At 53.2% G+C, this 25,708-nt stretch overlaps 8 protein-coding genes across 8 annotated transcripts; 5 read left to right on the top strand and 3 right to left on the bottom strand.

Annotated features, from left to right (window-relative positions):
- Nucleotides 1-26: 26 nt before the first annotated feature.
- Nucleotides 27-4,260, top strand: UV8b_07962 (uncharacterized protein; the record flags this gene model as incomplete). Its single annotated transcript, XM_043145459.1, has 12 exons — nucleotides 27-47; nucleotides 190-297; nucleotides 361-536; nucleotides 604-730; nucleotides 809-1,395; nucleotides 1,459-1,875; nucleotides 1,934-2,184; nucleotides 2,241-2,380; nucleotides 2,446-2,550; nucleotides 2,643-3,045; nucleotides 3,116-3,329; nucleotides 3,399-4,260. The coding sequence occupies 12 exons, from the start codon at nucleotides 27-29 to the stop codon at nucleotides 4,258-4,260; spliced, it is 3,411 nt and encodes a 1,136-aa protein (XP_043001394.1).
- Nucleotides 4,261-5,279: 1,019 nt separating this feature from the next.
- Nucleotides 5,280-6,438, bottom strand: UV8b_07961 (uncharacterized protein; the record flags this gene model as incomplete). Its single annotated transcript, XM_043145458.1, has 2 exons — nucleotides 5,280-6,167; nucleotides 6,280-6,438. 2 exons carry the CDS (start codon nucleotides 6,436-6,438, stop codon nucleotides 5,280-5,282), a joined length of 1,047 nt encoding a protein of 348 aa, XP_043001393.1.
- An 877-nt stretch (nucleotides 6,439-7,315) lies between these two features.
- On the top strand, nucleotides 7,316-8,470 carry UV8b_07960 (uncharacterized protein; the record flags this gene model as incomplete). The annotated part of the gene is made up of 2 exons (XM_043145457.1): nucleotides 7,316-7,328; nucleotides 7,392-8,470. 2 exons carry the CDS (start codon nucleotides 7,316-7,318, stop codon nucleotides 8,468-8,470), a joined length of 1,092 nt encoding a protein of 363 aa, XP_043001392.1.
- Nucleotides 8,471-8,674: 204 nt separating this feature from the next.
- UV8b_07959 (uncharacterized protein) lies at nucleotides 8,675-10,496 on the bottom strand (the record flags this gene model as incomplete). The annotated part of the gene is made up of 3 exons (XM_043145456.1): nucleotides 8,675-8,736; nucleotides 8,840-10,103; nucleotides 10,317-10,496. The coding sequence occupies 3 exons, from the start codon at nucleotides 10,494-10,496 to the stop codon at nucleotides 8,675-8,677; spliced, it is 1,506 nt and encodes a 501-aa protein (XP_043001391.1).
- A 728-nt stretch (nucleotides 10,497-11,224) lies between these two features.
- UV8b_07958 (uncharacterized protein) lies at nucleotides 11,225-13,530 on the top strand (the record flags this gene model as incomplete). Its single annotated transcript, XM_043145455.1, has 3 exons — nucleotides 11,225-11,555; nucleotides 11,617-13,370; nucleotides 13,474-13,530. 3 exons carry the CDS (start codon nucleotides 11,225-11,227, stop codon nucleotides 13,528-13,530), a joined length of 2,142 nt encoding a protein of 713 aa, XP_043001390.1.
- Nucleotides 13,531-17,991: 4,461 nt separating this feature from the next.
- UV8b_07957 (uncharacterized protein) lies at nucleotides 17,992-20,859 on the top strand (the record flags this gene model as incomplete). Its single annotated transcript, XM_043145454.1, has 5 exons — nucleotides 17,992-18,091; nucleotides 18,230-18,278; nucleotides 18,420-18,495; nucleotides 18,561-18,761; nucleotides 19,516-20,859. The coding sequence occupies 5 exons, from the start codon at nucleotides 17,992-17,994 to the stop codon at nucleotides 20,857-20,859; spliced, it is 1,770 nt and encodes a 589-aa protein (XP_043001389.1).
- A 1,227-nt stretch (nucleotides 20,860-22,086) lies between these two features.
- On the top strand, nucleotides 22,087-22,984 carry UV8b_07956 (uncharacterized protein; the record flags this gene model as incomplete). Its single annotated transcript, XM_043145453.1, has 5 exons — nucleotides 22,087-22,267; nucleotides 22,407-22,464; nucleotides 22,535-22,576; nucleotides 22,663-22,736; nucleotides 22,806-22,984. 5 exons carry the CDS (start codon nucleotides 22,087-22,089, stop codon nucleotides 22,982-22,984), a joined length of 534 nt encoding a protein of 177 aa, XP_043001388.1.
- A 570-nt stretch (nucleotides 22,985-23,554) lies between these two features.
- On the bottom strand, nucleotides 23,555-25,483 carry UV8b_07955 (uncharacterized protein; the record flags this gene model as incomplete). Its single annotated transcript, XM_043145452.1, has 2 exons — nucleotides 23,555-25,279; nucleotides 25,340-25,483. 2 exons carry the CDS (start codon nucleotides 25,481-25,483, stop codon nucleotides 23,555-23,557), a joined length of 1,869 nt encoding a protein of 622 aa, XP_043001387.1.
- Between the last annotated feature and the right edge of the window lie 225 nt (nucleotides 25,484-25,708).

Raw genomic sequence — 25,708 nt, 5'->3', positions numbered from 1 at the left:
CTGCAGAGAATGTCAAGGCAGCAACAATGGACGGCGACTGGGACGAGGTGAGGAGTGGAAACGGCTTAGATGTGCTCGTCTTCTGGTCCAGTTGCGTCGCAATTTGCATTTACTCCTGACGACGCACACGGCCTTATCTCATGCTCCTGTGCCTTGGGTTCATCGCTCACAGATATGCCTCTTCACTAGGTTGCCCGCATTCCTTTTCCGCCCCCAGGCGTTCACGCCATGCCGACGCCGGTAACTACAATGACCTTTGATACATCCCACGAGCTTCTCTGGACCGGAAACGACTACGTAGGAAACACCGGAAGGCTATTTGCCTTCTTCTTTGTTACGAGCCTGACCATCTCTGCATAGGGTCGCGTTACGTCCTTTCTCGGTTCGGATCTGCAACGATATACCTCTTTCAAGCCACATCTGACACCCGATGGGCCGGTACGGCAGATTTTGGTCAGCGAGAAAGGCGTAATCGTGCTGGGATCTAAAGATGTCCATATGGCGCAGAGAAGGGGACCGCCCATCTGGCACATGAGGTATGCCTTGATTCCCGGAGCGATTTGCTCGGCTTGCTGGCTGATGCGGCTGATTGTTGGGTCAAAGACACGACGACATGAAGGATTTACGATGCATGAGCTTTACTTCGAAAGGAACGGCAGAAGTGGTTGTTGCTGGGTTGCAAGATACAATGCTGGTGATTGACCTCAATAAGGGAGAGGTTGTCAAGCAGGTCTGTCTGCCCTTGTTTTTTTCTTTGCCTTGATCGATGATGGTCCTTTTGGCCCGCCGCTAAAGACAAAGAATGCAGATCGCGACAGATCACCAATACTCCATCATGAAACGTGCGCGATACATATGCGCCGCCACAAAAGGCGGCACCGTCAACCTCCTGGATCCGGTGTCGTTTGCGGTTGTCAGGTCCTGGAATGCTCACTCGGCGCTCATCAGTGACATGGATGCCCAGCATGACTTTATCGTTACCTGCGGGTATTCCCTGCGACAAGGCCAGAACTACATGCTGGATCCGTTCTTAAACGTTTTTGACATCAAAAAGATGTCGTCCATGCCGCCGATCCCCTTCCCTGCCGGGGCTGCCTATGTTCGCATGCATCCGAGAATGCTCACTACGAGCATTGTGGTTTCGCAGTCCGGCCAGATGCACTTGGTAGACCTCATGAATCCCAATACAAGCAACGTCCGGCAGGCCAACGTCATCACATACATCAGCATGTTTGAGATTGCACCCTCTGGAGAAGCCATAGCATTGACTGATGCTGAGTGCTATATCCATCTCTGGGGATCACCGTCCAAGCTGCGCTTTGTGGACCTGGCTACGCCCATAGACTTTGCCACCCCAGAGGAACACGCCGCCCAAATCGAGTGGACCTCTGAAACGTGAGACAACACAGCTTGCTCCAGACCGAGATCAAGAGATGTCCTGCTAACCCTCTCTTGCAGGCCGTTGAATTCGGTAGGATTACCCTACTATCGAGAGACCCTGGCATCTGCTTGGCCGGATTTGATATCAGACATTGGGGCTCCGCCCACAAAATTTGACCCTCAATTTCTGGAAGGACTCAAGCCGACAGAATTCGGACTCTACGGACGGAACTCACGCGGCTTCCGGAGAAATCAGGTGGAAGACACTCGCCATAGTCATAGAATTGCAGTCTCGGGACTAAAAGCGCCCAAGTTCTTGAGCGAAAAGGCACGGGAATCCGCCAAGTCAGAGTCTCATGGCCTAGGCGAAGGGCCCAACGTGTCCAACGCCGTGGCTGATAATGAAACTGACAGCAAAAAATCAGACGTGCCCGTCATGTACCGGAACGTCGAAATCAAGTACAGCAAATTCGGCGTCGACGACTTTGACTTTGGGTAAGCCTTGTCTCCATTGTCACCTGGAAAACGCGACGTTTCTTACGTGTTCATCCAGGTTCTACAACAAAACGCAATACTCGGGCTTGGAAACTCACATCTCCAACTCCTATGCAAACTCACTACTTCAGATTATGCACTTCACCCCTCTCATTCGAAATCTAGCGCTGCAGCATGCCGCCACGGCCTGCGTCAATGAAGTCTGTCTGTTATGCGAGCTCGGCTTCCTCTTTGATATGTTGCAAAAGGCCGACGGTTCAATCTGTCAGGCGACCAATATGCTCAAGACACTGAGCAGCCACCCTCAAGGTATGTGAGGAAAGCTGAATAATTCAAGGTTGCCACGCCGTTCTAATACAAGCAAGCTGGACCATTGGGCCTCCTGGAGGAAGACCCCCACGGGACCTCGTTGACCGTCATGCTGCAAGGTCTTACCCGGTTCCTCTTGGACAAGTTTGTAACGGATTTCAAGAGCATGTCGCCCGCTACATCTGCCATGGAACAGGTGGGTGGTTGCAGCGTAGGAACGACGGGTTAGTTGCAAGCTGCTAAAATCCCCCGTCTGTACAGGTCCTTGCCACGTCAGCTACCAGCTCAATCAGATGCATGAACTGCAGGAGCGAATACACAAGACCAGGTTCCACCTTTGTCAACGATTTACTTTATCCTGCATTTGTTAGTATCAACATGGGAAGGGAGCTTGGGGGAGGGGGGTGGGGGCCGCCTGAATGATTGTGTCTTGTCTCATTAACGTTGAAATTGCCTAGAAACCCTCTGGTCGCACTGCAAAACTGCCCAGGGTGACCTTTTCTCAAGTTCTCAAGAGCAGCGTTGAAAGAGAGACTACGTCTAAGGGATGGTGTAGCCGATGCCAACGCTACCAGACCATTGCTACTCGGAAGACTGTTCACAGCATACCGGGGGTCCTCATGCTAAACACCGCCATCACTACCCATGATCATCGTGCGCTGTGGTCGACTCCCGGATGGCTTCCGCAGGAAATCGGCATCATTGTAGAGCAAGGACAGTTCTTTTGCTACGAAGGCGAAGATCTGAAGCTTCATCTGCAACGAGGAATACACAGCATCACAGTTTACTCGTTGATAGGATTGGCAATCAATATCGAGAGTGGCCAAACTCAGAAACCCCATCTAGTGGCCATGGTCAACGGTACGATGGTGTGGAAATCGTTTTGGCTACTCCTCCGCTTGCTAACTCGATGACCCCTATTTTTTGGTAGTTGCACATGCTGAGCCTGAAGCTCCTGGGCAAAGCCAATGGTATCTGTTCAACGACTTTTTGGTACGATCCGTCAGCTCGGAGGAAGCAACCACGTTCAACGCTTCTTGGAAGACTCCCTCGGTCGTGACGTTTCAGGTGAAGCAAGCCAATAACAAGATCGATGCGACATGGAAAGAGCAGCTGGATACGTCTATTCTCTATCATGACTTGTAGTGCGTCCTCCGCGGGCGCTCTTTGCGTCTCCTTGCTAGGTGGTAATCTGTGACTGACTCTTGCAGCAGCCCAAATCCACACAACGGCCGGAAGACGTACCGCGTCCTGGACCCAGAGACTGAACGTCCCGGGCCCGACACCATCATAGCCCTGGACACGGAGTTTGTGGCTATCCGACAGCCCGAGATCGAGATGAACTCGGATGGCGAGCGAGAGACGATCCGGCCCATTGTGTACGCCCTGGCACGCACGTCTGTTGTCCGAGGCCAAGGCGAAAACGAAGGTCTGCCCTTTATAGACGACTACATTGCCATTCAGGAACCCATTGTGGACTACCTGACCTCGTACTCGGGCATACGGCAGGAAGATCTCGATCCCCGCATGTCCAAGCACAGCTTACTGCCGCTCAAGCTGGCATACAAGAAGCTGTGGGTCCTGCTCAACCTGGGCTGCAAGTTCCTCGGCCACGGCCTCAAGCAGGATTTCCGCGTCATCAACATACACGTGCCCAAGGCCCAGACCATCGACACCATCGACCTATTCTTCCTCAAGTCCCGGCTGCGGAAGCTCTCGCTGGCCTTTTTGGCGTGGTACCTGCTCAAGGAGGACATACAGATGGAAACGCACGACTCGATCGAGGATTCGCGCACGGCTCTCAAGCTGTACCGCAAGTATCTCGAGTTCGAGGACGCCGGGGTGCTGGAGGCCATGCTGCAGGACATTTACCGGGCCGGCCGGGAGGTCAACTTCAAGCCGCCCCGGAAAGATGACGGTGGCGTTCAAAGGATGGACACGCCGCCGCTGCCGGCGGTGGATGGCCCGACTGCCGGTCCGTCCACGCCGGTGAGGAGGATCATCGGCGCGGCTCCGGGCAGCGGCTTCGGCGGGGGCTCTAGTTGGACGCCAGGAAAGGGGTCGCCGTTGCGGTAGGGCCGTTGATGCATGTACCTACACGGGGGGCGCGAGTCAAATTACGATGCACGTGTGAAAAACGTCCTGGACCTCGCCGTGCCAGGATGGACGCGAGCCCCATCCAGAGCAAGTGTACAGAAAGCAGAAGCCAACAGACGTGTCATGATAGCATTCTTCATCCCTGATGTTTTCTCTCTCTCTCTCTCGCCCCCTCTCTCTTCTTCCTGTCACTGTCCCTTGATCACTGCCTGATTGGCAAAAAAACCAAACAGGCACAAAAGCTTGCATCCTCCCCCAAAGGCGTCCCCGTAGCTTCTCCACGCCAAGCCCGCCAGCCCGACCGAACAAAAAGGGGCGCACGCATCGTCCCGGGCTTGTGGAGCGAACGCGCCTCACCCGCCGCCCCCAGTTACGCACGACTGCTGCAACACGGAGCTGGGGCTACACGCCCCAAGCGTCTACTGACGGGGGTAAGGAGGGGGGGGGGGGGGTAAAGGACCCGGCAAGGGAGACAAAGGGCAGCAGCACGACAAGTCTGGTCGGGGATGAGCGAGGAAGAAGCGCTGGCACAGGTCCCGGCACAAATGTTGGATTTTTGACGCGGCCCTGGCCCCCAACGCCCCCGACGCCATCTATTCTCAGTACAGGGGAGACTGGGCTTATGCGTTAGATACACAAGAAAAATCAAAGGACGGGGGAAGGGGGGAAAAAAAAAGGAAAAGTAGGGAGGGGAACGATGTTGGCCAGCTTCCTCCTGTGTGTGTGGATATGCGCTCTGTCAAGTTTATTTTGTACCGTCACAATGCCCCTTTTGGAACCCCCCCCCCCCCCCCCCCCCCGGACAAGACTTCACAACGACCCTGTTGGAATTGCCCAACCCCCAAGGAACCCAAGGCAAGGCAGCTAGCACAGCAGGCGGGGGCCGGGGGTAAGAGGGTCGGCTGCATCGGCTGGCGCGGCTTCTGGTTCCGTCATGGTGCTGGACCTGGATCGTCTGCGGGCTCCTCGTCGTCGTCGAAGAGCGTTGTCTAGCTACTCTACAGCTCGGAGTCGGCACCGTTGGTCGACAGGGCCATGGGGCTGCCGTTTTGGTTCCGTCGTAGGCGCTGGCGAGCGCTGCCGCCGGGCGGTCGGCGACGGACCATGACCCGTCCGTTGACGTTCATGGACTCATCCTCATCGTCCAGGTCGGGGCACCGCGCCGCGTAGATGCGCGCCTCGTCCAGGTCGTTGACGTCGGCTGGTCGGTCCCGAAGCCACTGCATCCGCGGGCCGGAGCGAGCGCGCTCCGATACTCTGAAGCCGTAAATCTTGGGCTGGTAGATGCGGCTGGATCCCAGGCCCGGCGCGATGTTCTTAGCGTACATGCCGTTGACCAGGCGCTCCTCGTCGGGCACCCGCGACGTCAGGGCGGACAGGACGTCGATGCCGCGTTTCGTGAGATCGTACTCGGGGAAGGTGAGGAGGAAGAGGGCGCCAAAGGTGCGGCCGAAAAAGGCCCCGTCGACGGTTTGGAAGCGGCTGTTGGGCGGGACGTAGACGTCCAGGCAGGACGGGCAAAACAGCTTGACGGTGTCCTCGCCAGGTATGTCGGACAGGCCGACGGGTAGCGTCCTGGCCTGTTCGCAGTTGGTCCGCGGGCAGCAGCCAAAGTGGCCGAGCTCGTATTTCTCGCTCATCTGCTGGATGCCGGCGCGCGAGCATATGAATCGTTGGTGGATCAAGCCGTACAGCATCTCGGCTGATGATTCAATCACGGAGAGGTCGCTGGCCATCCTGCTGTGATGCCTGCGCTCGCCTGGCCGACCGCCCATGCGCTCCTGGCCACCCCCGACCGCGGACTCGTTCTCGTCGTCGTCGTCGTCGTCTTCGTCGTCGTCTTCTTCATCATCGTCCCCGTCCTCGGGTTCCACGTCCAGGATCATCTGCCGATAGATGCGAGTCAGTCGGCCCACGGCCTGTCCTTTGATCGCAGGGGCACCGGTCACCCCAAGGAGAGTGCAATCAATTCATGGATGGCCCACGACCCGAACGTACCTCCAGTGCTTCTTTATACATGGACACCTGGGTCTGGAGACCTGTCAGGTTGAAGTCGTCCTCGATGAACTCCTCAGATACCTCGGCGAAATATTCATGTCCCAGGAGGGCGCAGAAGCTAGCAATCCACGATTCCGGGGAGCCAGAGTCCGAGGACATGACGGGGTTTCGAGACGGCCAAGCGGCTCGTTGTCAGTCGACTGCCCTGGGCGTAAGACGAGATGCCAGGTAGGTGGAGGAGGGAAGGACAAACCTCGTCGTCAGGGTTTGAGGCCGGGGGGGGGGGGGGGGGGGGGGGCGGCGTCAGAACGGCAACGCAAGCACCGCCAGATGGCCGGGGGGTACGGATGACGGCCGACCAGACGTCAGCGAAACGGTGGGATTGAGATGACTCGGCCAAAACCTTTGTTTCAGAGCGACGGAGGCTGGGGTTGAAGGCCAACGAGCAAGCCTTTGCGCGGCTTGTTTTCCGGGTTGCTTGCTGGTTGGAATGTGCGCGTCTTTGACGGCAGCGCTGTGGTTTGACAATATGTCTGGTACCAATTGACTCTGCGACTAAAGTTTACATGGAACGACGTGGGCGTGGTGGTGGTGGTGGTGGTGGTGGGACCCAGGCGGGTTGTTGGTTGTGCGTTGTGCGCTGTGGATTCGTTGGAGCCCGCTCCAGGTTACGGCAGGGCGCTGGGTTCCAGCCTTGGTCTGGTGGCTGGTTCCGGGGCCATGCCCACTGCAACGCAGCGTTGCGGGCTTAAAATATGGGCAGGGCAGGGCGGTATATATTTACAACTGCACATACGTGCCTGGTAGCTGGGTGGGAACAACCAAAGGAGATGGAACCCATACTGTATGTATGTATGTATATAAGTACAGTATGTATGTATGTACCTATGTATGTGTATGTATGTACATATCAGCCTGCAAACTCCCAACGTCTCCAGCCACCAGACGCCAATATTCTCTTCGTCTTGGAATGGTCCATCGCTTTCGCTGAAAACTCGGCAGTACCGTCGCCGTCGCCGTCGCCATCGCCGTCACCATGTGCGCACATGGTTGAACTCGCCTCCCTTCGATCCCTTCCCACCCCGCCTCCATTCCATCCGAACTGCTCCAAGGCGTCGTCGTCGTCGTCGTCGTCGTCATGAAAGGAGGGACCTCGTCGACTGCCTCGTTGGCCGCATCACTGACCGCGTCACAGTGGAAATCGCGATTTCAGCGCTCCAGCTGTCGTAAACCACTGTCCCTGCTGTCTGTCGCTGCTGCGAAACCATGTCCGCGAGCATGCTACGATATTCAACATTTCCAGCAAGAAGCCCTGATCCCTAAAAGGCCCTGTGTGTTTCCGAGGGATGCTGGTTCACCAACCCTGCGCCTCCCAGCTCTGAGCAGGTGGTTCAGTGAAGCTGCGTCGCCTGCAGCTGGCCACCTTTCACTCTGGTCATACTTGTCGGCTGAAAATTCCTCCAATTGGCTCTTTCCGTATGAGCTGTTCAGACCATCAGAGAGTCTAGATACATTCTCCCAATTTCTCGACTCGCTGATGAGTAGCACCGAGGTGACGGACCAGATCATGGCTGGTGTTTTACAGTCTGCAGTCCCGAAACGAACAGAGCACGAGTTTTTCCAAGTCCACGCCCCCTTAAGGCTTCTCCGTAAAGCTCTCGAATTCAATGCCTCCCGAAAACCGGGCGCCGCGAGTCCCCTCAGCTTGTACATCGCACAGTCTAGTCTTTCTGACCTTCCTCAACCCATGCAGGACGATTTGCCGGTGCCTGAGCTTGTCCAGCGGGCTGGCAGGGGAGACGTATATAGCTCGTCGATATGGCTGGGTACCCAACCAACCTACACACCGCTACATAGAGACCCAAACCCCAATCTTTTCTGCCAACTTTACAGCCAAAAGTCTGTACGGCTCTTGCCCCCCGCCGTTGGCCACCGGGTTTTTCACGAGGTTCAAGCTCGGATACAGCGGCGCGGCAATAGTCGCATCAGAACCACAGACATGATGGAGGGAGACGAGAGAAGGGCCCTTCACGATGCTGTCTGGGAAGCCAGCCCGCCCACCGATCAAATGTACCCAGTTAGTTTGGATGCCGGTGATGCGCTCTTCATACCCGAAGGTTGGTGGCATTCTGTGAAAAGTGGAGAATCCGACGGTAAACTTAATTGCTCTGTCAACTGGTGGTTCAGATGATGCGGAGGATGGAGCCGCAATATCCATGTGTACCTCGCGATTCCGCGCGCCCTGAATCAAGCTGCCGTCGTCTCACTCAAAGGCCTTTTGCTGCTTCCACGTCTGTGTATGGGTCGAACCCAACCTGTGTTTTCGTGTGCCTTTGTAGCTCGTCTCCAGCCAGGCCAGACAAACCTGTACTGCATGTTTCTTCCAAAAAGAACGTCAGAATATGATCTGGTATAGAAAGGTGAGGTCTTTGCTGATATTCTTGAAGCCCTGCAAGCCTAATCATCATTTCCAGCAACGACAGCGATGTTGTGATGCCGCTAAACGGTGACTGGGGACTGCGATCCGGATCAGCTGTTACACGCTGATGAGTCCCATTACCTGACAACATGGCCTCATTCTCTGCGGATTGGCCGTTATGAGTGCTCGAGTTCACCGATACAAGCCCCATTTTTGATGAAATGATACTGTCCAGCGTCGAAGCATGGTCTGAAGCATCCTCGGAACGGTCTATGCCACCGACTATGTTTTTGAATCGCGAGGTATCCACGTGCTCGGAATTCTCAAGGTTTTCATCTTCACCATTGTCCTCTCCGCCAACCGCACTGTCAACGTCACTAGCTTCCGCAAACATCTCAAAGGCAAGCCATTCGGGATCAAGGTGCTTCGGCAAGTCAGACAGAAATCTGAGCTTCTTCGTATCATGGCTCGCAGAAGTGGATAGGAAGCTTTGTGGTACATGTCTATCATTGAGATCGTAGTCTTCTGAAGGTTTATTCCGTCTTCGGCCCTCTGTTTTATAACCAGCGAAGCTGTCGACGGAATCCTCTCCAAGAGTAGTTTGCTGACTGCGTTCCACATCCCTTTTGAGAAGCAAAATAGGGCGCACATCCTCCCCACTGGCATCTCCGATATTGAGAAGTTTCGCCTTGTCCGTGTAGAACAGTTTGCAGATTTCCGCGACACGAATGCATTCGCATTGAGAAAGATTATCACCAGCACTCGGATTAGTTTCATCATTGTCGCAATGCAATCGACCGTCATTGAGATCTTCCTGGATTTCCAGCTTGTAGCGATACCCCTTCCGCTCGCATATACACGGGGAGGTGACCCCTGTCTTGCAACTACACATTTGATCTCCATCTTCTGTGGTTGTGTATCGATAGAGGCGCACGTAAGCTTTGTGGATGACCTCCTGCCATATCGGCTTTCTGTCGTTTTCGCCAAGACCGTAGGCGTCTGCTCGACAAGGATTCGAGCCTTTTATACTTCCAACGGGAGCGTGGGCGATAAAAAGCATGTACAGAGAAAGGCTAAAGGCAGGGCCGATTTGTACTGTCCTAGGGCACTGCGCGTATTCCCAATCTCCCATTGCAATGAATGTACTGGCCTGAAGCAATCTTGACGGAGATATTGTGGAGGGAATAGATGTCGATAAAGATTCCCCCGAAGCAGTGATGGCGAGCTGCAGAAGTGGAAGGTCCCGCACGATGCGGTCTAGAAGTGACTTGGTTTCTTCAATGACATGTCGTATGCCATGCTCGGCATCCTTACTTTCCGACTTTTTCTGATTGTCCTTTCCACCACTGTTGACGCTTTCGGCAACTAGTGCCACGTCCTCGAAAACCCGTCCAAGAGTTTTGACCTGGCGTTTAAGTGATTTTGTTATTGGCACTACAGACTCGAGAAAAACATTGCCTCGACTAGACCTGAATTTATTAGCCTAAACCCGTATGTTGGATTTTTGCGCTTGTATGAAATACTTGAGTTCAATAAGGTCAATCGCCGGAGAAATGACCTAAGTCCATCAGCCCCAGTTGTCAATTGCAAAGAAACATGATTCCTTGGTTCATCTCACCTTAAGATGACTTTCAAGGAGGCCCCGATATTCCTTCAGCTCTCCTTCAAGGTCTCGGTCATCAAGGGTGGAAATAAGTCGTGAACATTGGTTCAAGGCGTAGTTGGAAGTCAGGACAATACCTGATCTGATAGCATATTTCACGGCTTGGACACCAATAAAGGACAAAAACTGGTCCATGAAGATGAAGATTTCAGCAGTTGACTTGAAAACGTTGTCTGAATCTGCGAGAGCACAATGACTACAAGCAAGTAATGAATGGAAGGAACGACGCAAAGCTTTCCCAGTATTTTGACAAGGAGACGCCGTGTGGATCTTCAGGTGTCCAGCATGCTTCAGGAAGGTACATACCAGACCTAAAGTCAATTGTAATAATTAAGGTCACAAAAAATGATGGCTCTACGGCTGTCCTCTAGATATCACAGCCCCTTGGGGGGAGGTTACTCTGATTATTGAACTTCAGCAGGTCAGCAGGATGATTAACAGGTACCAGTTGACCCAAGGTCCCATTCCGAACCGCTAAAAGATCAACTGGTTCTGACCTGACAGACAGTCTGGTAACACAGTGTGGAATGCCGCACAGTGGGTGCCTCAACCCCTCCATCCAAAGCCTTGCTCAAGCGTCATATTGGCGGGGCTCGAATTTTCTCAACCTCCGGTGCTCCGCCCAAAAGTAATTAGGCGGAAGGACAGGACAGCCAAATTTGATCGTCTCGCAAAGCCACCGTGCCATCCAACACTTTCCCTTGCAACAAACTAGACGAAATAGGATTCCGACCACAAGCCCACTGATTCATATCCTCGCATACTCGCATTCCACGTTCAGTTATCTGACGTGTCAATAATTGGAGGACCTTTTTCTCTTCCCCCGTTCGACAGCATATTTATCCGTCGACAAGCGGATCGCCATGTCGAACCTCAACTCCTGGGAAGACGACCCTTCCGCTCAGGATGAGAATCTCTCTCGCAGAGCTCAGCAACAGCTCAATGTGAACCCCGGCCAAGGTCAGAACCAGGGAGGATTTCGCCCAAACGTAGCGTCCTTCCAGCCTACCGCCCAGTCGTTCCAGCCCGGTCAAGCATTTGGTGGAGGATTTCCCAACCAATACCAGCAGCAACAACAACAGCAGTACTATCAGCAGGGCTACTACCCCCAATATGGTGGCCAGCAGCAAGGATTCAATCAGTATAATCAGGGATATGGCGGTAATTTCAGCCAAGGTTATAATCAAGGTTACGGTACGCCTGGGTCCTCCCTCGATATTGCTCTCAGAAGCACCATGCTAATCGATCAATTTAGGCGGAGGATATCCTCAATACGGCCAGCAGCAGGGCGCACAAGCTGCCGTCCCAAAGCAGCCTGCCACTCACGCACCGCCTGCTGCACCAGCTGCACCAACTGCACCGAAGGGGTTGACTAAAGAGGGCGGTCCCAAGGTTCCCAGCATTGGAGGCGACTCATCTGCATCCAAGCCCAAGGCCAAGGTCCTTTCGATTGGACCAACATCCGCCTCCAAGGACGAACCCAAAGATGAGGTCAAATCCGAGTCTAAACCCCAACCAACGAACACACCAGAGGCCGGTCAAAAGGCTTCTGCCGCCAAAGCCATTGAGAAGACCGGGGAGAAGGCCGGTAAGGCTGGGGGATCCGCCAAATCCTCTGGCAGAACGTCTCCGACGCCTTCCTCTGGAAGATCGAGCCCTTCCGGACCTGGTGAGAAGAAGTCACAGCGAGAAATCGACGCCGTCACAAAAGAGCAAGCCGCCGATGTTGATGACGAAACCCTCAAGGAGGTTTATGGGAAAGAGCACGTCAATATTATTTTTATTGGCCACGTCGATGCCGGCAAATCTACGCTGGGCGGCTCTATTCTCTGGACAACTGGCATGGTAGATGAGAGAACCATGGATAAATACAAGAGAGAGGCGAAAGATCTTGGCAGAGAGTCTTGGTACCTGTCGTGGGTAATGGACTTGACCAAGGAAGAACGTACCAAGGGCAAGACTGTGGAAGTTGGGCGTGGTTTCTTCGAAACCGAGAAGCGCAGATACAGTATTCTGGATGCACCTGGTCACAAAACCTACGTTCCCAACATGATTGGGGGAGCGTCTCAGGCTGATGTCGGCATTTTGGTGATCTCGGCCCGCAAGGGAGAATATGAGACTGGTTTTGAACGTGGAGGCCAGACTCGCGAGCACGCAATGCTTGCCAAGACCCAGGGTGTCAACAAGCTGATTGTCGTCATCAACAAAATGGACGATCCTACGGTGGAGTGGTCTCAGGACCGTTTTAACGAATGCTCAACCAAACTCTCCCAGTTTCTTAAAGGGACGGGCTACAACCTGAAGACGGATGTGTTTTTCATGCCAGTCGCCGCCCAGTCGTCACTGAACATCAAAGACCGACTTCCCAAAGAAATCGCACCCTGGTGGGACGGTCCTTCTCTGCTGGAGTATCTTGACGGCATGAAGGCCCTTGAAAGGAAGCTCAACGCGCCGTTCATGATGCCCGTAAATGCCAAGTACCGCGATATGGGCACCATGTGCGACGGCAAAATTGAGGCTGGTGTCGTCAAGAAGGGCATGACCTTGGTGATGATGCCTCGCAAACAGAACGTGGAGGTGTCAGCACTCTATGGCGAGCAAGAAGATGAGGTGCCTATTCTGCAGTGTGGCGACCAGGTCCGCATGCGCCTGAAGGGGGTGGAGGAGGAGGATGTTCTGCCCGGATTCGTCTTGTGTTCTCCCAAGAGGCTGGTTCATTGCGTGGCCGAATTTGAGGCGCAGATTCGTATTCTCGACCTGAAGAATATCCTGACGTCTGGCTTCAACTGTGTCTTGCACGTCCATTCTGCTATCGAAGAAGTCACCTTTGCTGCATTGCTACACAAGTTGCAGAAAGGAACCAACAGGAAGAGCAAGAATCCACCGACCCACGCTAAGAAGGGAGATAGTATTATCGCACGGATGCAAGTGATTGGCGGTGCCGGCTCCGTCTGTGTTGAGAAGTTTGAGGACTATCCCCAGATGGGTCGTTTTACTCTTCGTGACCAGGTATGTTCGAGAACTGCTACCAAGGGATCTTTCAGAATATGCTCTCAGTTTCCTCTGCCGCGGGACTTGATGTTTTATGGCTGACGCTCACATTCTGTCTCAGGGTCAAACGATTGCCATTGGCAAAATTACCAAGCTCATAACGGAAGAGACGGAATGATTTCAAACGCGATTTCTGACCCAGAGGTTATCATGAGGTCATCATGCAAGTGCGTTATATTGGCCTAGCCAGAGACCTCTGGGGAAGGAACATCTCTGCAGATAGGGGAGACGAGGGCGTGGCGTCAGAGCAGGCTAAAATGCTTGTGTGTAGCACGTATTTCTGCACATGGGCGGATGACGTTTATCACCTGAAACGCTTGATGTGAGGCGAAAGAACCTCGGTAAACCAAACGAAAGGAGAAGCCAGAGGCTTGATTCGAAGATGGGTTTCTGGACAAAGTAGTGCATCTCCGTAGAAAGCACACGACACCCTGAAGCGTAGATGAAGTTTCAGGCAAGGATGAGCAAGTTACTTGGTCATCTGGCAATAGATAATGCAAGAATAAAATATATATCTTTTTTATAAAAAAAAAAAAGTCAGGAGTTGAGACGGCAAGATCGAGTCTTTGACGCACTCTAAAGTGCCGACTTGCCTCTGGACGAAAGAAAGTTTGAATTGCGTGTGCAGGCTGCTCAGTACCAGCTTAAAGCGTCCAGGATATCAACATAGTTTCAGCCAGCAAGTGTTGCAACTTGCAACAGGTGCCTACCTACCTGCCTGCCTGGGTAGTCTTGAGCACATGACATCATGGGAATAACGAGATAGAGAAGCAGCAACGCGCATATGGAAGCGGAAGGGCACGGAAGGCGCGGCTCTTGATTCCATCTGCATCACCAGCTTACAGAGGCCGAGGAGAACAAAAAAGGACCGTGCAGACAAGGCGCAGCTCAAATATCCGGGGAACAGGCACTGTTTCAGAAGCGAATGACAAGCTACGACAGGCATGAACATATGCAATGACACACAAAACCGGCATCGTCGTGACGTCCGTCACGAAAACAGGGGTGGGATTCCGTTCCGGGATAGAGAAAACATAGGAGGTTTTTTAGTAACAGAAGTGAAAAGCCGGCACGAAAATGGACCGGAGCTTTCACGTGGAAAAACCACGACAAGAAGTCTGGCGCGGTAATAGGGATACACCCAGCCCCACCAGCCCCACCCTCTCCCCCTCCGATCGTGAGTCGCGACCCAGCATCCGAGCCCGACACGGAACGGCGAAAGCGCGGGGCCTGTTGGACAACCGAAATGGGGAGATGGCCGGAAAGGGGGAAGGGGCAACCCGTAGGTACCTACCAACCTACCTGAAGAGTGAAATCGGAGAAGGAGCACCTGGCAAGTCGTTTTCTACGGATAGATGCCTATTTAAGGGAGCAAGATGAGGAGGGCACGTGAGCTGGAGCAAGCAGACGGGAAAACCAACCGTTGCTGAAAGTTCCGGCAGGTAAGCAAGGCACGTGCTTAGGTACCCGCTTCTGTGCAATGAATCTGTGACAGAGACTTGTCGTCTTGTAAGCCGAGAGACGATTGTTTGCGCCCGTGACGATTGGTCGGAGGAAGTCGGGACTTGGTTTTCTACCACGTTGAACTAAAGGCTGGCAGCCCAATCAAATCGCACCGCGCCGGTTGTGTTTCATGCGGGTGCCGTGAAGCCGAGACCAGGGATGGTAACGAAGCACGGTAAGACGTTGACGTCGAGCGGTTCTCGATCGTCGCTACAAGGATCAGGGTCAAATATGGAATATTGATGCGTGGGGGGAAGTGGTTCAGCATGGGCGGAGCCATTCAAAAGTCTTGACGATAATGCAACGTACTGCGGACTCTGGAGTTGATGGCAGCACCTGATGGGTTGGATCGGGCTTGTGCGGGACGGAATGCAATGAGAGCCAAGTGTGGGGGACAAGGGAGTCGGGACACGGGATGAGATTGACTATGAGTGACAGCAATGACGGGGGAAGGTGGTAACTTGTCGCGGGACTGGGCAGGCGCGAGCACCAAAAAAAAAAAACAAAGAAAATGAACCGGAATTTGGGACGATCCTCATAGTTACGTTTACGTACGGAAATGGGAGGAGCTACTAGCTACTATGCACGGATAACGGGGGGTAGGTGAGGTGATGATTGGAGCCGAGAGACCTTTTGTCCGCCGTTAGGCACGTTGTATTGTATGTATGTACATGGCACACCAGACGGGAAACGGAGGTCTTTACTGGAGTGAGTCTGGGGCTCTGGACTGACCACATCTCACAGCAACGCCCAAATGTACGGTGTGCTTGGCGTCCGCGGCCACATATGGCTTCATGATGGTAGCAGATGGTCTGTATCCAATCGCATTGGCTTCCATCAGCGTGGCCCGATTGGGGGCGGAAATTATGCATATATTCACCCGAGTTGGTGAAGAAGAGTCGTGGTGTTGAAGGGAGAGGCTGGCCGTGGTGGGGGCGGGGGGGGAAGGGGGGCGAGTCTGTAACTGGCCTCTTGCTACTTTCCTCTTGCCTCGGTGTGAATTGCCGCCGTCCGAGCAGCAAATCAGTAGATGCTGGTTGTCATGATTAATGTAGCGGAAGATTCCCTGGTTCCAGTCTCCTCCCACCTTGCTACGCACTGTCGGCGGGCTTGTTTCTAGGGGTTGCAGTTCATCGGGCTTAGCACATGTCTGGTCTCTCTCCCTTGTCGCTCCTTCCCTTTAGTTTCAATGTTCTAACAGTGGCCGGTTCGAGTCGTGCCGACAATTCCCGCGGTAACAGATGAATGGCCCTGTGCCTGAGCAAGGAAAGCACAGACAAGAAAAGCAGCAGCAGCGAACTGAAGCGGCGGGCTGGCTAGCTGCAGTCAATTGGTTTTATTAGGACCAGACGCAACGGTTACACCCGAGACCATGAGGGGAATTGGCGTTTGGGCTGGGATGGTGCATTACTGCAGGCCACATTTGGCTGCAAGAGGATCCTCCCAATGACCCCAAGAAACAGCCGGCCAGCCATTCGCGGATTGACTGGGCTGATGCACGGTCACGGTCCGCCGTGGTGGTTGGAAAGAAACCCTGCCGACGACAAGTACATGTTGCTCGATCAGGTCGACGATTGGGTTTGTGACCTCCCGATCCTTCATGCCGATATTTTCCATAAAAAAAAAAAGAAAAAAAAAAGGCACCCACCCCCGCCCCCCCCCCACCTCAGGCTGGCTCGTCGAGCGCGACGGAGCCTGGAAATTGGAATACATGGGAAATGGGAACCTCTTGCCCCTGGTCACAGCAACTTACAGGTCATGTCAGAGTCTCGGTGGGATTAGAGACATTGGCGCAGCTCCAGCTTTTAACTCAAGTGTATTTATTTTGACCAGTTGTAAATAATGACTCTAACAAGTTTCCTGTTGCGCCAGGCTTGGTTCGTATCTCTCCTTTCGGCTGGTTCCAGCCTTAGGGTAAGTACCTAATCTTAAATGGTCAATAGGCAAGTACCCTGGCCTTGGTCTCGTGACCGTCGTTGCCTTGGGTACGGAGTGCCTCAACGTGATTGCCAGACCCCACATATTCGGACCCACCTTTGACGCCTAGGTACCTGTTAGTCCCGGCCAGGGCCCATATGTAAGCCGGATGTCCACGCAGGCCCAAAAGTAAAGCAGCAAAGAAATCTAGAGGGAAAAAAGGCTTTCGTTTTCAGGGCTCTTTCATCGGATGCGCACTTCTCAGCCTCGCCGTGAATTTGCTCGATATTGACCCCGTTCTCCCCGAAAAAAAAAAAAACCACCAGGGGCATCAATGATTAGACGGCATAGTTGCAATAACGTGCTGCAGGGCAGAGAAACGCCTTGGGCGCAGCCCGCTTTCTCCCCACACGGTACAATTCCTTCTCCATTAATTCCATTAATGCCCAGGGCTCGTCGACCTGGGAACCTCCAGCAGTACTTGGCATCTGTCACAAGCAGTTGACCCCACGCCCGAGGAAGCCCACGCGCCGCCACCGCCCCCCCCCCCCCGCCAACCAGCCGCCGACAAGGTCCTTCCGATATAAATTCGTGGGCAAGTCTTTTTTCGCATCACCTGCAGCAGCGTCGGAAGCCCAAGTTCAAGGCTTCAAGCCCCCCTGGGCCCCACACGGCGGTACCTGTACGGACGTATCGTCGTCGTCAGTCCAACTTATAGGCACATTTCGCAGCAAATTTAGCACATCTAGCAGCTTTTCGAACTTTGTTTTTAGTCACGACAGCAGTAACCCGAGAAAATTCTGCCTAATGACACGCCCCCTCTTGCCAAATTTCCCCCCCAATGTAATGGCGTAGACCCCCTTCCCCCCAAAGTATTCGTACTGATCCAGTAATCAGTACCCACCTTCCTTGGGAGCCGAAATACATACGAGCTTAGTTGTCCAGCGCCACGGGTTTCTCTTTCCACATCTGATGCTTTCCTCGTTTTCAAACTTGCTCCTTCTTTTAATAACACCTGTTTTCCTTCAAAGCACACCCCCTCCCTTGTCTTGGTCTGGCTTCCCGTTCCGACCAGGCACCCAGGAATTCCAGCTGGAGCCGAGATCCAATACTGGCTTCCGTTCGTTCCCTTCGTCCTCGCGCCGTTTCATACATAAATATGAACTACCCCGTCGTCAGAACTGCATCTCCTTACCCAGATCCCTCAGTCAAAGGCCCAAGAATCCTGATTCAACAGTCCAGATCTGTTTTGCGCAAGAGTGAGTCTCCCTCTCCGTTGCTCGGTCTCTCTTTCCTTTCCCCATTGTCCATCATGGTAGACGTTTCTTTGCCCAAGATCGAATTTGGAGATTCTGTCACCAGTACTGGTCTTTTCTGAAACTAACTGGGTGGAACAGTGATTTCAAGTAACGTCAATAAAACTGCTTTGCACCCTAGCGGTGTTCAGTAAGTCATTTCAGTCGCTCTTCTTGTCCTATTCTGCCACATCCTGCCAGGTCATCTCCCGTGTCTGAACCGGTCGTCCATGGCGAATGGCTTGTTCTTCGCTTCTTCCCTTTTGCTAACATGATTCACCTCCTCCACCAGGCCTCACCACCAACATACTGAGCTCGAGGAAGAGCTGCACGAGACTGCTCACATTGACTACGACCGAGTTGCAATTGTATGTATTGATTGTGAAAACATGAAACAGATTTCCAAGAATCCCGCTTTAACCACTCACGGCAGATTCCCAACCCCTCAGTTGCTGCTCTTTACGAAGATGCCCTCGTCTACGAAACTGGTTCCGCCATCACCTCTAGCGGTGCCTTGACTGCCTACTCCGGCAAAAAGACTGGCCGCTCACCCCTTGACAAGCGAATTGTCAAGGAGCCTTCATCAGAAGACGATATCTGGTGGGGACCCGTCAATAAGCCAATGAGTCCTGAGGTCAGTGTTGTGGCATTCTTCATCCTTGTCGTCGCTTGTTGCGTTCATGCATGTTTGGGATATGTGGTGTCACTGGGGCTGGCAGCGGCATCGAATCTCCCCGGCTTGGCCAGCATGTGCATTCCGTTCCCTTCCATTGTCCCACCCAATGTGTGTCAGCATATACCAGCGCAGCAACGCAAAAGTTTGGGTTGCATAGTTTGCCTTCGACTGGGCCAATCGTTGGAGAAAAAGGACGGCCCAGCCTGTTCTCAGCCCGGTTTATGCTATTTTTTTTGCACCAAGGCACCAAACCGTCATGGTGATGGCTGGTACCGCTGCAACCTTCCGAACAGGGTCTAAGGAAATTTGACCGTGCTGTTTGCTGGCGTCATGGGCCCCGCATGCACATGCTTTCCATTCTGCTCCCTGCAGCCGAGCCTAAGCGGTCGTACCACAGATGCTCGTCATTGCGGGTAAATGAGACATTGGGAAACTGGACCCGTCAATCCTTTACATCGTCACGCGACACATTTCCAGCTCGATGCGACTAGGTTCTCGGACCACCAGTGTGGTCGAATAGGCGGGGAATAGCCGGCAGTGGTAGAAACTGCATGCTGCAGATGCCTGTTGCATGGCTCTTTTTGTTGCCTTTAATTCTTTTTTCCCTGCCTCTTTCTTACTCCAAATGGTTCCTGCTTTTGAAAACCGCCTGGGGCTCACATAAGATATTGCAAGCCCTTCTGGATACATAGCTAACTCGGCTTCAATTCAGGTCTGGCAAATTAACCGTGAGCGTGCTGTTGACTACCTCAACACTCGTAATCGCATCTATGTGGTTGATGGCTACGCTGGCTGGGACGAGAAGTATCGCATCCGCGTCCGCGTTATTTGCGCCCGTGCCTACCACGCACTTTTTATGAGAAATATGCTCATCCGCCCTCCTCGCGAAGAGCTTGAGCACTTCCACCCCGACTACACCATCTACAATGCTGGCTCCTTCCCTGCCAACCGTTACACAGCGGGCATGACCTCTCCTACCTCGGTCGCCATCAACTTCTCCCAGAAGGAGATGGTTATCTTGGGCACCGAGTACGCTGGTGAGATGAAGAAGGGCGTTTTCACTGTTCTCTTCTACGAGATGCCCATCAAGCACAACGTCTTGACTCTGCACTCCTCTGCCAACGAGGGCAAGAATGGAGATGTCACGCTCTTCTTTGGTTTATCTGGCACTGGCAAGACTACCTTGTCAGCCGACCCCAATCGCGCTCTGATTGGTGATGATGAGCACTGCTGGAGTGACCGTGGTGTTTTCAACATTGAGGGAGGTTGCTATGCTAAGTGCATTGGCCTGTCCGCCGAGAAGGAGCCAGACATCTATGGCGCCATACGATATGGCTCCGTCCTGGAGAATGTGGTATTCGACCCCGAGACTCGTGATGTCGACTACGACGACGCGACGCTCACCGAGAACACCCGATGTGCCTATCCCATTGAATACATCCAAAACGCCAAGATTCCTTGTCTGTCAGAGAACATGCCAACCAACATCATTCTCCTCACATGCGACGCCCGCGGGGTCCTGCCCCCCATCTCCAAGCTCGACCGCGCTCAGACCATGTTCCACTTCATTTCAGGCTACACCTCCAAGATGGCCGGCACCGAGGATGGCGTTACAGAACCCCAGGCCACCTTCTCCAGCTGCTTTGCTCAGCCTTTCCTCGCTCTGCACCCCATGCGTTATGCCAAGATGCTGGCTGATAAGATTGAGCAGCACAAAGCAAACGCTTGGCTCCTCAACACTGGCTGGGTTGGTGCTGGCTTTGCTCACGGTGGCAAGCGATGCCCTCTCAAGTACACTCGTGCTATCCTCGACGCGATCCACTCTGGCGAGCTCGCTCAGGTCGAGTATGAAAACTATGGCGTATTCAATCTCCAGGTTCCCAAGACGTGCCCCAATGTCCCCGAAGACCTGCTCAACCCTGAGAAGGCATGGACTGCTGGTGCCGAGAGCTTCCAGAATGAAGTTGTAAAGCTAGGGAAGCTCTTCCGCGAAAATTTCAAAAAGTACGAAAGCGAAGCCACCCAGGATGTCGTCAAGGCTGGCCCTGCCATATAGGCCTGATTTTCTTTGCCATCATCAGCGACTTTTATGGGCTGGACTCTGATGATTGATATCTTGGGACTAAATGCTTGGGTATCAACTCCATTTATGCGTCTCAAAATAATTTTTTTGGCTATTTATTTCCTTTTGATTCAAATGTTTGTTTGCGTCGCTCCCCCGTCAAACATGCATGAGGGTGGCTTTTTGTTTCTTTGCTTGGGATGGCGTCTGCTCCTTTTTGTCCCGTCATTGATAGTTTTGACCTCCTTACCAACGAAGCTGCAAGGAGACCTTCATGTTTTGGATTCAACAGTATCCTGTTACTCATTGAGCATGTACTTGCATGGTGTTTTTGAACGAGTCGTTCGAGCAGAGGGGTTGGTTTCGCAGTAAGCCGTAGATGGGGGCTGTAGGCAGGTATTTAGTAAATGCTACTCTGCCAACGAAATTCTGCCGCACTACCAGCTGACAAAATCGGCATGATGCTCCGTGCCCATGACAAAACCGTGACAGAAAACCAGGGCACAGTAGGATTTGATTAAAGAGTGTTGCGGGTGCGAACCCTCGCAACCCCTGACGTGGACGTGGGACTAAAATAAACCGATTAGCTTGTGCAAACCAGGCTAGGTTCAAGGCGTACGGCGTACGGAGTTGCTCTGAACACTACATTATATGAGCTTGGAAGAAGTCCCTAAATCATGTTACAACGCGATGCAAACGACCCTGGGCGACGCGTAACCCTCTATTAGCCTCGCCTGCTGTTCTGCTCTGCACTCACGTCTTGAAAAAAAAAAAAAAAAAGAAGCAACAAAAAGAAAACAAAAAAAGAAAGAAGGGTTGGTTCTCAGGATCACCACAGGGGCGCTTCATCCTAGGTTCTGGCGGCAAGGCGAGGAGGTTGCACTTACTTGTTTCCTGCCAGCACCCAAGGTTCTTGATATCTGGTGTACTTTTGGAGGTACCTACCTAACTGGCGTCGGGAGACGCCGCGACGCCTTTCTACGCCTTTCAATCAGGTGCCAAGGTTAGTGAGTGACACTTGTGAAAGCGGAGGTTGCCAGCCTCCATCCAAGCCCCACACGGCAAACTCCCAGCTACCTAGCCCACCCACCGAGGCAGCCCTAAACGCCAACTTGTCAACTTCCCCAAGCGCACCGGCAAGTCAAGCCTGGGACACCCCGATTCCCCCCGACCGAAAAAAACTCCTTGATACCCGGCACAGGCCCCGTCCGTTTGCCCAAGATGAAGTCGACCGCTTTCCTGTCCGCCCTAGCCGCGGCTGCCGTGGGTCTCGTCGCCTCCGAGGAGCTGAAGATCGACGTGACGCACAAAGTCGCCTGCGAGCGCAAGACCAAAAACGGCGACAAGGTCTCCATGCACTACAGAGGCACGCTGGGCGGATCCGGGAAGAAGTTCGATGCCAGTATGCTAGCGGCCGGCAGTTCCCCCCTAGATTCTCTGGTTTTTTTTTTCTCTCCTCCGGGGTTGAGCGCATGGCCGGCTCGGGGGGGGTAGGGGAGGGGGAAATGCTAACGGGGCGGGTTCGTTCCGCTTGCAAATAGGTTACGATCGCGGGGAACCATTGACCTTTACGCTGGGAACTGGGCAGGTCATCAAGGGGTTCGTGGGCCATGACGCCGTGTCGTTTGTAATGCGCGATTGCTCACTAGGTTGGGGGGCGGGGATGTAGCTGGGATCAAGGCCTGCTCGACATGTGCATCGGAGAGAAGAGGTAAGTTGCCCGAGCGGTTGCGTGGGCGATGAGCCGCGCCGGCGTCTTTGCCGCACGTTTTTGTCTTCTGACAGCCCCCGAACAAGGACGTTGACGATTCCGCCGGAGCTTGGGTACGGCGATCGCGGTGTCGGGCCTATCCCCGCTGGCTCGGTTTTGGGTATGTAAAAATCTCACTTTGGTCTGGTTGCCCCGTGTCGGACCCTTCTGACTTGTCTCGTGTTTGTAGTTTTCGAGACCGAATTGGTGGGAATCGCCGGAGTTCCTTCGCCAGACGAGGCGAAGAAGGAGGGGCTGGCGCAAAAGGCTGGCGAGAAGATAGCCAGCGTTGCCTCGGAGGCCGCGGAAGCTGTCAAGATTGCCGTCGCCGACACGGACGGTGGTTCTCAAGAACATGAGGAACTCTAATCTACCGCTGGAAGTGGCAGCCTTATGAAAGCCCAAAGGCTCTTTTGGATGTTCAGGGCGCCGGGGTACTGGCGCGGCGAAAGGCTTTTTCGTGGCGATAACTATATGACGGCCTCGTGCATCTTCTTCAGTACCTGGGTTACCTACCTTCGCGCGCCAACACGTTTCCTAGTGACAGCTTGCAACGCCCATGACAGCATTCGTGACAATTTAATTGAGATACAAGTGTCATGGTGATGAAAACTATTCATAGGGACACCATAACACTTATAGAGTGGTGATTAGAATACTAGTAATATTCTTACAGTCATTAAAGGAGTGATATTATTATACGCCTTACTTTATATATAAAGACTTACTTGCTGAATAAGCTTTGTTCACTTTAATCTATTGCAAAGGCCTTGTAGTAGCTATTGCAAAACCCAGCTTATCCAACCAATATTCACGAGACTATCTCAAAGTCCTCCTCGGGACCATGGTGGCCAAGTTTCCCTGCGCGCCGCCAGTTAAAATATCATAAAGTAGTAATAGTGTGAAGTCCTCGCTGCATGTTACGTGCTTCGACGACTGTCATCGAAACGAGAGTTTTTTCTGTTTTCGGTCCAGCTGTGCGGCTCGGCCTCGTTTCTTGTCATGTACCTGCTGCCTCCTCGGTTCGAGCTGCCTCAGTTGCGGATCCCGCGTCTCCTGCCCTTGGACCGCGTCGCGGATCGCCTGTCTCGAAAGACACGAATCGATGTGGCCGTTGAATGCTTTTTGGTTCGCTTCCTGGGGCCGAAGACAGACCGGGCAGTCCCACCATGCCTCCGCCGCCTTTGGGCTTCCATGTTCCTGCCCGTCTGGCACCACTTCCCTGCCATGTCTACCAGGTAGACCATCGTTTAGGCCTTGTGCGTCAACGTCCTGGGCGGATAAACCTTTATGCAGCTGGACTTGATGACTTATTTCGTCATGCGGACCGTTGGAATCGGACCCTCCCGCCAAGCTATCCTGATTCGTGTAGTCCGGGACTGCGTCAACGTCTCCTTTTCCCGCTTTGAAGCCAAAGAATGCCATGGCGTCAGGTTTCTCCGAGCTGACCAAGTGCGTACACCTCAAGCCCATGAGCCTCAGCTTCATGCCTGGAATTTCCTGCTCAAGCTTGGTGAGCATCGGCAAGGAAAAGGAATACAGGTCATCAGCCCGAGACACCAACTTGGGTGTTGCAATCTGCCTCGTGAGAACCTCAAACGTGTGCAGTTTTACTTTGAGACACAAGGTCCTGCCTTTACACCGGATCCGTTTCATGTCTCTTTCCAGCTCCTCGGCCGTCCACCGTAGTTTTTCCCGTAGCTCGACAGAGTCTGACATATCTCGAAACGTGCTTTCAGTACCCACGCTTTTGCGCTCGTACTCTGCAGCTGGTTGGATTCTCGTGCGACCCAGACCTAGGCAGCAGCCAATCAAGAAATCAAACGTCTTTCGCCCGAACAACGCGTTCAAGTATTCGCGTTGCTGATAGATATCCCCACAGGTGTTGACGCCAATCTCCGAGAGCTCGCGCTCCAATACGCGACCGATGCCATTTACTTTTCGTGTTGGCAGATCTCTCATAAACCTCATGATGCATGCGCGATCGCTAGGCAACACGTACTGGCCGTTTGGTTTATTCAGGTTGGAGCAAATCTTAGCAAGCTTTGCATTAGCCGCGATGCCAGCCGATACTGTTATGGCAGTTCTCTGGTGAATCTCTCGCCTCAGTTGCTCAACCGTCTCGGCGGGTCCCATGTTATTTTCTTGGCAGTACTGGGTGATGTTCAAGTAGGCTTCGTCGATGCTGGCGCTTTCAAACCTAGGATCATAGTCGGCGAGAATCTCCCGTACTTCTTCGGCTTTGGCAGCATATTTCTGGAAGTTGGGGCGGATTAGAATGAGCGAAGGGCATAGTTTCTTGGCCACGAAGCCTGCCATGCCCGAACGGCAACCAAACTGCCGCGCAGCGTAGTTGCATGTTGTGAGGACTCCGGCTCCTACCGCAAATGGGACATCTTTCAGCTCCGGTCGTTCCAACTGTTCCACAGCCGCGTAGAATGCATCGCAGTCAATGTGGACAATGCACTGAGTAAGGTCTCTTGAGAGCTCCATCTCATTAATGATGCGGTCAGCATTTCGTAATTCTGCTGTCAGATCCTTCTTGTTCAATTGAATCTTCTTGGCAAGAATTCGTTCAATTTTGTGCGTCAAAATCTGGTCTCGAGCTTCTTCTCGGTTGAAGAACTTTGACCCCTTGGATGCGTTGTAGATGATCTCGGAAACCTGTGTGACCCCAAGCTGTCAAAATGACCAGAAACAGCAGGATGAGAGCAGAGGGGGTACCTTGCTTTGATCGACATTATCCTGTCCAGCCTTGGTGAGAGAAGCCCCCAGAAGTTGGTATTTCAAAGTCTTAGACTTGTCCAATTCCGTCGATGATGGTCTGCTATGCCCTTGCCCTTTCGGAGTGTTTGGGGTGCTAGGCATCATTTACTTCTCTCATGAAAAAATAAATGCAGAGGAACAGACGGAACGCCAGCCATACGTCAATGAGTCATATATCAGAGATCTGATGAGGACATCCGTCGTTTTCTTTAGGATCGGGCTATTTCAACGGCGATGTTGTATGACGCGTAAAGTTGAGACGTTCTGTTCACGTTAGGAGCACGTGGTCACGTGGAACACGGTAGCATTCAATTGCCGCCTAGAGTC

The sequence above is a fragment of the Ustilaginoidea virens genome, chromosome 7, assembly GCF_000687475.1.
Source record: "Ustilaginoidea virens chromosome 7, complete sequence".
NCBI classification, from domain to species: Eukaryota; Fungi; Ascomycota; class Sordariomycetes; order Hypocreales; family Clavicipitaceae; genus Ustilaginoidea; species Ustilaginoidea virens.
This window is presented reverse-complemented; position numbering and strand designations above follow the sequence as displayed.